Source organism: Mauremys reevesii, linkage group 10 (genome assembly GCF_016161935.1).
Source record: "Mauremys reevesii isolate NIE-2019 linkage group 10, ASM1616193v1, whole genome shotgun sequence".
NCBI lineage: Eukaryota > Metazoa > Chordata > Testudines > Geoemydidae > Mauremys > Mauremys reevesii.
In genome coordinates, this window is record NC_052632.1 from 63524185 (window position 1) to 63534951 (window position 10767).

The 10767-nt window shown below is 41.3% G+C and overlaps 1 protein-coding gene across 3 annotated transcripts in view; it reads right to left on the reverse strand.

The window, feature by feature from the left end:
• TXNDC11 (thioredoxin domain containing 11) overlaps nt 1-10767 on the reverse strand; it is a 105355-nt gene that overhangs the window by 15187 nt on the left and 79401 nt on the right. For all 3 annotated transcript variants that reach the window (XM_039492917.1, XM_039492919.1, XM_039492918.1), the window contains 2 exons: nt 5436-5581; nt 2830-2939 (listed from right to left, as the gene is read on the reverse strand). In XM_039492917.1, the coding sequence (XP_039348851.1) occupies nt 2830-2939; nt 5436-5581 (256 nt within the window). The remainder of the gene's footprint in view (nt 1-2829; nt 2940-5435; nt 5582-10767) is intronic.

The window sequence follows — 10767 nt, forward strand, 5'->3', positions numbered from 1 at the left end:
GTGAAAAGTGATATTGACAAATATTTTTCACATGGCCTCTGTTACTTCTGTGCTGCTGCTGGCACAGCGCTGCTTTCAGAGCTGGGTGCCCAGCCAGCAGCCACTGCTCTCCACTCTGCCTCTGCCTTAAGAGCTGGGTGGCAGTATATGTACTTTTGGGGGAGATGGTGTGTAAACGACTACAGGAACAAAGAAGGGGGGGCCAATCAAATAAGTTTGAGAACCCCTGATTTATACAATGTAAGTGGAAAGAAAGCCATCATTAGAAATTTTGTTTAGCAACTGTGTAGGATGTATGGTGTCAGCTACATGTTGTCTTGGGAAAAATATGGAAAGACATTTGGTAAATTAATAACACAGCAATTAATTAAAAAAACCCTTTATCTTCATTCCCAGAAAACCAGATTTCTCATTATAAACAATAATATGAGAGAGAGATGTTCAGACCTCAGAATAGGAAACACCTCATATGGCTCATCACAGCAAGCATCCATTCAGCTGTATGCTTATACACAGCTATTTATCACTTATTCCAGGACACCACAAGTTTAGTGTGCTCTGGACAATATTGAGACTTTTGAGTTTCATCCATTATAATAGGAGAGCACCATCTTACAGATGGGTACAGATTGTCAATAATCTATAGCTGTTTATTATTACAGTAGGTTGACTTTAAATTAGCAGTGCTGTTTTTTTAAGTCTTAACTGTGTTGGCCCTGGCTACACTGAAGACTTATTCATTGAGCTTTGGGGAGTTTTTGTACCGTTTTAACTATAATGGTTTAGAAACTGATATTGTTGAAGTAGTACAAAAAATGCATGTAGACTAGCCTTTTCACTGACGGATGGGAAGCTTAAATAGCAGGAGGCATGAGACTGTTTTTGTGGCAGTGGGCCCTACAACATGGAACTTGCTCCCCAATGAAATCTGTCCAATCCCTTTATTTGCCTTTCTAACCCCCGCCCCTCATTTGTTTGTGTGTGCTTGCACTGTAATAACAGTGGTATATTATGTTTGTATTATGTTGTACCTCCTCTTAAACCAGGAGGTGGATTCTGTTACAGTTAATCAGAACCATCTGATTCCTGTGTAGGAAAGGAAAAGAATATGGAGAGTAGCCAAAGTAACCACTCCACTACCTCTGAGAATGAGAGAGAAGATGGGAACAGAAACAGAATAGACCCTGTATTAAAACTGAAATTCAGCAATCAAACCTCAAGGGAAGCTGGTGCCAAGACAGAGTGAAATTTTGAATTTACTTAGAAAAGCAGGTTTTAGGATTGTTTTAACAGCTCATTAAAGTAAGATTAATTAAATTAAAGGATTTTTTTCTAATACTATATTCATCTTATAGTTACTTAAAAAAAACCTATATCGCTAGCTGGTTGTCAGACCACTGAAGACGTTCTTGCTCCACTATTAGCCTAAGCTATGTATGGTGCAACAGGTTAAATATTATCAGTAAGAGGGAATGGCAAAACTTGGATGAAGTATTGTATAGATCAGTGGTTCTCAATCTATGGGGCAGGCCTTCCAAGGGAGGCAAAGGAATGTGTCGAGGGAGGCATGAGCTGCACGCCTTTTTTTTTTATTTTTTAAAAAGAGGTCTGGCTGTCAGCCCCAAGTGGCTGGGGCTCACACAGAAGGTCCATGCACACCTGGAAGGCAGAAATAAAGGGGGCAGCTGGAGCTCAAATATCATTTTTCACATTGCCACTGTGCTGCTGCTGGCGTGGTGCTGCCTTCAAAGCTGGGTGCCCAGCCAGCAGCCGTTGCTCTCTACTCTGCCTTCAGAGCTGGGTGGCAGTATATATACTCGTGGGAGGGGAGTGTGTGTAAACAACTACAGGCACAAAAAAGGGGGGCCCAATCAAATAAGTTTGCGAACCCCTGATTTAGATTACTCATTGAGAGTGTGATTTGTCCCAGCATAAATGATAGTTTCCCACTTAAAGTCTTAAAAATTGGGCTTATGTGATAAATAGGCCTCAGGTTGGCCCTTGGTCAAAGTGAATTTCAGCCAGAGTGAAATGGCAAAAGATGCAACTCAAGAAGAGTTTGCAAGTGCTGATGTAAAAGACATGGCAGTAAGGGAATGCCAAAGTGGCACTGTTAAACACTCAAAAGTCTTGCTCCTTGCACAATATAGCCTTGGATTCATAATCCCATATTATTTCTCAAATAATAGAATATAATATTGCACATGGTTTTGCTACGGCTTTTGGAGGAGTGGTGTGAAAAAGTTTGCACTCTTGCCGCCCATGATTTACCAGGTTCTGTGTTTTGCAGTCTATCAGTTCTGAGGATTTCAATCTACCACAAACTGTGTACTAGATTAAAAAAATCACTTTATTTAAAAGTGCAAAAAACCCTAGCAGGACAGCAATCCAACCACCACCCTGTGCTAAACCTTTTAGCATAATAGTCACTACTTACATGAAAACAAAATGTACATACAAAGGAGAGAGAAAGCATCTACCCGAAGTACAGTATACATTTTTTCTTTCTCTTTACATATATTTTGCCTCTGAGCTGATGAGCTCACTCAACTCAATTTTGAGTAAACAGACTAAATTGGAATCTAATAGTAATATTCTAAACTTATTATGTAATGTTATAATGCACGGCTTACAACAAATTCATGGGACTTGAATCTAATTTGACAGACATGCAATCTTAATTTAAAATTAAACATGAATTAGTAGAAATTAACGGCACTATGTCAACTTTACAAGCTAAAAAATATCCATATATGCATGTCTGGAAGTCTAAGTAGTCACAACAATATAGTTAAAAATACTGTGGAAAATGAGGATAGATTCTTTTACCTTGCCACAGTGAAGTTATTTGGAGGCAGAAGGCGTGCTAGTTGGATAAAGATGTGATTAAGAGAAGCACAGAATCCACACCATTGCGCATAATAGAGCAGCAAGACATCCTGGGGGGGGAGGGGGAGAAATTCAGTTAGCAACTGGGGTTTGTTTACATAAAGCAGAAATAGTAATCACTGGGTTAAACAAAACATTTGAGCTATTTAACAACAAAAGAAAATGTAACCTCATCTTTCTACACCCCCTCGCAACCAAGCAATGGACCCAACTCATTGGTGCCCTGCAGCTCCTGAATCAAAAAGAAAGAAGAAAACTGTTGCAGGGCTCATAGAGAAATTTTCTCAACATGAGGGGTATCCTCAGCAAGTGCAAGGTTGAGATAATGGCTCAGTGCCACACCCAGCAGGAATCCCTGATGCAGGGGGCATGTCGATAGCATAGCCTGGGAAAAAGAGATATGGCCATAACATTCTGAGGCCTGGGTTGCCACTGGCAGCCAGGTGCAAGCCTTCTAGGCTCCGACCTCTGTTGGGAGCTCAACCAGCCCATGATGGCCCCACCATCAGGGAGATACAAAGGTGGCATAAAACCATCTTTAATCCCTCATCATTCTCTGCACCAAGATCATCTATAGCACTGAGGTGAATTGGGCCCAATGACTAAAATGGAATGAGCAATCTGACTCGTGGATGGCACTGACAACATAGCCACTCTATACTGTTATACTGATGCACCAACAAAACATATGTGGCTCTGTGCTCACTTAATGTCATCTAGCAGTCATCCATAAATCATCCTTCTCTAATGTTCAAAACCAGAAAAATGACCAAACAGGATTACTTGGTTTCCACTAAATGCAAACAGAGTATCAAAGTATCTTATAGTTCTCATGATTGTTCTTTCATAGTTTCAAACAATTTAAGGCCAGAAGGGACCATTAGATCACCTAGTCTGACCTCCTGTATATCACAGGATATTAAATTTCACTCCGATACTTCTGTGCTGAACTCAAAGACTTTAGTTACACTAAAGTTCTTCAATCTTCAGGAAACTAAACCATGCACCACAGGCAGAGAATAAGAGAGTCAAGGTGTCCCCAATGTCCAAGCCCTGAGCAATGGAAGGGAACTGATTATGCCCAGATGACTCCAGCAGGTGAACCAGTATCATGCTGGAGCAGAAGGCGAAAACCCCCAAGGTTCCAGCTAATGTGGCCTATGGGAAATTTCCTTCCAAATCCCGAATCTGGCAATTAATATGACCTGAGCATGTGAGCAAGATTCACCAGCCAGGCATAATCTGGTCCACCCCACGTCCACTGTCTTGTCCCCTACTGTGGGGAATCTCTGCTGCTTCAGATGAAGAAAATCTCCCTCCTTGCCAATGAATACATAATGCAGAGGGGAAAAAAAATCCTTCTTGACTGCTGCAGGCAATTGGCTGAAGCCCTGAAGCATGAGATTTGATTATAATCATTATTTTAATTCAGAGCTGCAAGTATTATGAACATGTTGAGGGAAATGTAGGCAGTCCTGTTAACCCCAAGGCCCATGAAGGAAGAGATGGACCAGTTTTCTCAAATTCACAGATACTCAGATTCCAAGACCAGCCTTTAATTCCCACTTAACTAATGGTCATTGCACACTTTAAATAGAAAATCTCTGGGGAACTCTAGAGAACTAAGCAATTTTCCTGCAGCTAGCACACTAGGCACTGGGGACACTGTAAATTGAATTGCACATGCATTCATTCTCTGCTATCCTAGTAGCCAAATAATATTAGTCCAAATTCAGTCACACATTTAAAGAATCAAATTATATAAAGCACTTTAGGCACCCTTCAAAATTACACTGTATATCAAAAAATTTCACATCATGAAATCAAAAAGCTTTTTACTATGGATTTTTGTGATGTATGCTTTTAAAGTACTACTTTTTGTTGGGATTTTTGTTTCTTTGTTTTACAACCTTCAATTTTCTCTGTTATAGTTACTTCCCAATCACTTTTATTCACTATTTTGTACCTTAGTTCCAGTAAGACAGCAAGTGGCTCCCTCTGCAACCAGCACAATCTCTACAGCCTTAACTGGTTCATAAAAGCAATGTTCATCATACATATCTCCAATTTCATTCAAGACTGAGTAGGCTTGGGACCTGTTCTTGACCTTGGGTCTCAAACTCTACTTAATTGGTTAAGAATTGCCACCATGAAAACAAGGGCAAAGCAGGACTTCTCCATCCCCACAATTATATATGTAATTCAACCACATTTAGCAAATAAGAATACAAAAGGCTAAACCACAGCTATGGCAAATACACACAGCACAGGAAGGCAGAGGGTGGGTGTCTTCAGGGAGCTGGTTTGGCTAATTTTCTGGCTGCTTTGTGCCATCAGAGTGGTCTCCTAAATTTAAATGACTGTGAAGTACAACTTTCATGGAGTGCCCTTGTTTAAAATTATGTACACAATTAGTGTTACTGCATGGATGGGAGAGGAGGAGACCCTTTAGTTTTAAACAATGAAAATTCAGAAGAATGAACTCTGCGATCCTGTTCTTCAAAATGTGATTAATCCCTCGATGTAATTGAAGTTATGAGCTGTACCTTTTCACTCAAAACCACCACATCACGAAAGGTATTAGTAGTCACTTCGGTGATTATGTGCTGTGCAGGAAAATGAACTGAAGAGTCGCCAACAAGATGCCTTTTCAAGGGACTGTAGAGAATGCTGAAGTTTTGAATGAAGTTCTCTAAAATGAAAGACAGACATTGAGAAGGTTATTCCAGCTTCATTGTATCTGTAATATCTAGGCTGCCTCCTTTTACTTTGGCTTGCGGAAGACAAACTGACTTATGGCATAAAAGAAAAATACAAGTCTAGTTTACAAGCACTAAATATAATTTCTGTAAGTTTTACCTCAGTTTCTGAATAACGATCATTCACATGGCAACAGAAGGCAGAAAACTGCCTTGGGTTATCTTTTGCCTTGACTACGACAACCTTCTCTTTACTGGTGTTGTTGCTTTTTACCTTGCTCTTAACTCTAGTTGAGGGGTTCTCAACCTTTTTCTTGTTGAAGCCCCCCTCAACATGCTATAAAAACCTCCAGAGCCCAGCAGGACTCAGGGCTCTGGGCCAGGGAGGGGGGACCCTTGGGCATAGGCATAGTTTGACTTGTTTTGTTGTTGTTGTTGTCTTTTGGGGGTGGGGGGGCTGGCAGGGCTCAGGCCAGCTCTACACAGCGGGGTCCAGGGAGAGAGTGCCACCTCCACTCCAACTCTCCTCAGCAGACCACCCGCCCGTCTGGGGAGCCACAACCAAAAAATGTAACTCAAGGGTGGGACTCAGCTCAAAAAGTTTGAAAGCCACTCAGGGTACAGGCAGGGGGTAACTAAGGGCTGTATGTGGGCAGAGGGTAGCTTAGGGTGTAGGCAGGGGTTGTGTGCAGGCAGAGGGTAGCTTAGGGTGTAGGCAGGGGTTGTGTGCAGGCAGAGGGTAGCTTAGGGTGTAGGCAGGGAGTAGCTAGGGGTTGTGTGCGTGCAGGGGGGTAGCTCAGGTTGCAGGGAGAAGGATAGCTAGGGGCTGTGTGCCAGGAAGGCTCCCCTGCGGTGGCTGCTCCCTGAGGACTCTGTAGGCCCCAGAGTCGGGTCCTCCCACTCAGACAGCTTTTACCAGCTGCGTGAGCAGTCAAAGGGGGTTGGGAGCTGAGGAGGAGCAGCAGCCGCAACCCTGGGCACCAGCAGCAGACGAGGGAAAGCCACAGCTGCCCACTCCATGGTGCCACCAACCAGAGGAGCAGCTGCCCTGCACTGCCTAGCTCTGGCTTCCCACCAATCTGGCCAGAGAGCTAAGCCTGAGGTGGGCTGGAGGAGAGGAGAAGGTAGGGCGTGGAGCTGCCCCTGGACTGCCTACTCTGGTTAAGGCACGGCAGTTTGGGGGGGGCAACACCCTTGTGCCCCCCCAACTCTGTCCATGGACTCAGGGCTTCAGTCCTGCACAGCTCCCAGCTTCAGGCAGGGGAAAGGGGGGCACCGGGGCTCCTGGCTTCAGCACCACGCCACTCCCAGCAGGGGCTGTACCACCAGCTTCAGCCCCGCGCCACTCCCGGCCTTGGGGGCGGGGGGGAAACTGCCCTCCCACTCTCCTTTGCTCTGCCCAAGTCCCTCTTCTAATTGCTTCTTTTATATCCTTCCCCCCGTCATCTTTCATGCCTATGTGCTTGAAACAGTCTCCTCTCTTTTGTGTGTCAAATGACCACATTCCCCCTCAGACAACTCTCTTTCCATAAAACTCACTTCTTCTCAGACAACTTTGAACAATAACCCACCAAAGATAGACATTAAAATAAAACACCACTCATCTGCACTGCCTTGAGACTTCATCATTTTCTATTACGTGCTACAATGTCAAAATTGTATTTTTCCTGTTCAATTTAGATCCACGTCATAATTCTGCTATGTACTTTATGATGCCAAATACATCCAAGAACTGAGACTCGCATTATACAATGCCAGATGATACTCAAATAATAATTTAGTCATTTGGAAATTTTCTGTACTGAGAACACTAGCATGAAAACTAAACAAAATCAGGATTAAATTAATGACCAAAGTGAACAGGGAAAGCAAATTATAGGTACCTGAACAGGTGCATTTGCATATAATAGTAAATTCAACCTTGTTTTTAAAATTTTAACTCAACATTCATGAAAATCAAGACCAAACCAAAGCTTCATGTTTTTTTTGAGCAACTAGATTTTGAAAGACTCTGGGATGTTTTTAGCTGTGGTATACTTAAGAAACAAAAAAGATGAGGTCTGTCTTTTAACTGTATTAAGTGTTCATGATATTTTTTTTAGAAACAATCTGTAAAGTTTCTCATTGGGCCAACATTTAGAAGCTAATTACAGTAATAGATCTAACTGCAAGAATGTCTGTGTTTAAAAATAGCTACTCTACTTAAGGAGTATGGGAGGAATATGGGAGTTCGATTGTTTTTTTTTTTTAAATATCTTAATCACTGAGGTATTTGCTTAAGTTATTTTTCAATTTCTGCTGCAAAATGTGACTGTGCAACTGGCCCAGGGCAATAAATGACACAAGAACAATGTAAATACACCTATCTGAGCAACTTATTTTAATACTCAATTATGAACACACATGAATTTGCCTCTCTTCCCATTCACCACTGCCTACATTAAAAGGCTGATTTTTACATGAATTTGCCTCTTCCCTTTCAACACTGCCTGAATTAAAGGCATGATTTTCAAAACTGTATGCTTGCAATTTCATGCCCAAAGGGTGCACTTAATTTTTGCAAGAAATTAACAAGACTGGTATGCAAAGTGTGTATTTTCATGTGTAAAAGGCTAGTTATATATCTTGCGTGTGCCATTCAAATAACTGGACATGCAGATTAGGAATGTAATTCACGTGCTCTTCGGAGCAAATGACTGCACACATGTAATAAGCGTGTAAAAGTCTGGAAAAAAGTATCTAATGGCACCAAAAAAACCAAATTACTAAGTTAATTTAGAAATGATTTCAAATACAGTTAGAAAAACAAAGGTAACACAATGTGACTAAATACACCTCATATCTCTGTCTTGTTTCTCTAGTTCTTTTTTTAACCCAATTTTTCTTTTGGCCATCACAAGATTCTACTGCAATGAGTTCCATGGCTAACTGTGGATTGTGTGAAAAAGTACTTCCTCTTGTTTGTATTAAACCTGCTGCCTATTCATTTCATTGGGTGACCCCTGGTTTTTGTATTGCGGGAAAGAGTAAATGACACTTCTCTATTCATTTTTCCCCACCCCAGTCATGATTTTATAAACCTCAATCATATCTCCCCTTAATTGTCTCTTTTCTAAGCTGAACATCCCTTATCTCTTTAGACTCTCCTTGGATGGAAGCCATTCCATACTCCTAATCATCTCTGTTGTCCTTCTCTGAACCTTTTCCAGTTCCACTATATCCTTTCTGAGATGGACTACCAGAACTGGACACAGTATGTGCACCATGGATTTATACAGTGCCATTATATTTTCTGTCTTATTTTCTTATACCTGTCCTAATAGCTACTAACACTCTGTTAGCCTTTTTGACTGCTGCTGCACACTGAGCTGAAGTTTTCAGAAATCTATCCATGACGACTCTGAGATCTCTTTCTTCAATGGTAACAGCTAATATAGAGCCCATCATTATATACATGTAGTTGAGATTATTTTTTTCCAACGTGCACTGCTTTGCACTTACCAACGTTTCATTTCATTCATCAATTTCATCTACCAGTTTCTTCCCCAGTCACCCAATTTTGTGAGATCCCTCTGGAACTCTTCACAGCCAGCACAAAGTGCAATCGTAAATACTTCTGTATCATCTGCAAACTTTGCTACTTCACTGTTCACTCCCTTTTCCAGATAATTAATGAATATGTTGAACAGCACAGGCTCCAGCACAGATCTTTGGGAGACCCCACTACTTACCTCTTTCCATTGTGAAAACTGACCATTTATTCCTACCCTTTGTTTCCTATCTTTTAACCAGTTACCAGTTCATGAGAGGATCTTCCCTGTTATCCCATGACTAATTTCCTTAAGAACTTTTGGTGAGGAACCCTGTCAAAGACTCTGAAAATCCAAGTACTGCATATTGACCGAATCACCCTTATCCACATGCTTGTTGACACCCTCAAATAATTCTAATAGATTGGTATGGCATGACTTCCCTGTACAAAAGCAGTGTTGATTCTTCTTCAACAAATCATGTTTATCTATGTGTCTGATCATTCTGTTCTTTACTATAGTTTCCACCAATTTGCCCAGGACTGAATTTAGACTCGCTGGCTCCTAATTGCAAGGATCGTCTCTGGAGCCTTTTTAAAAGCTACATTACAGTCACCTTCCAGTCATCTGGTACAGAGGCTTGTTTCAGTGACAGGTTACATACTACAGTTAGTAGTTCTGCAATTTCATATCCGAGTTCCTTCAGAACTCTTGAGTGAATACCATCTGGTCCTGGGGACTTATTATGGCTTAATTTATCAATTTGTTCTAAAACCTCTTGTATGATAGTATTTCAGGTTTGTAGCCAAAAGGAATAGCTCTGCAGTGGATATCTCCCCCACATCCTCTACAGTGAAGACCAATGTAAAGAATTTGTTTAGCTTCTCTCAGTAGCCTTGTTTTCCCTGGGTGCTCCTTTAACACTTTGGTCTTCTAGTGGCCCATTTCCTGTTTGTCAGGCTTCCTGCTTCTGACATAATTAACAAAATTCTTACTGTTAGTGTTTGCATCTTTTAGCAAGTTGCTTCTCAAATTCTTTGTTGGCCTGCCTTATTATACTTTTACACTTAACCTGCCAGAGTTTGTTTCCTTCCTATTACCTTCACTAGGTTCTGACTTTCAAATTTTAAAAGATGCCCTTTTGCCTCTAAACAGCTTCCATTTACTCTTCTGTTTAGCCATGGTGGCATTTTTTTGGTCCTCTTATTGTCTTTTCTGATTCAGGGTATACATTTAGTCTGATCTTCTACTATAGTGATTTTAAATAGCCCCCAGGCTGCTTGCAGGCATTTAACCTTGTGACAGCTCCTTTTAATTTCACACTAACAAGCATCCTCGTTTTTGGGTAATTCCCCTTTTACAGGTTTCAGAGTAGCAGCCGTGTTAGTCTCTATCCGCAAAAAGAACAGGAGTACTTGTGGCACCTTAGAGACTAACAAATTTATTTGAGCATAAGCTTTCATGGGCTACACCCCACTTCATCGGATGCATAGATTGGAACATATAGTGAGGATATATATATACACATGTACAGAGAACATGAAAAGGTGGAAGTTGTCCTACCAACTCTAAGAGGCTAAATTAGGACAACTCTCACCTTTTCATCTTCTCTGTATGTGTATATATCTCCCCTCATTATATGTTCCATT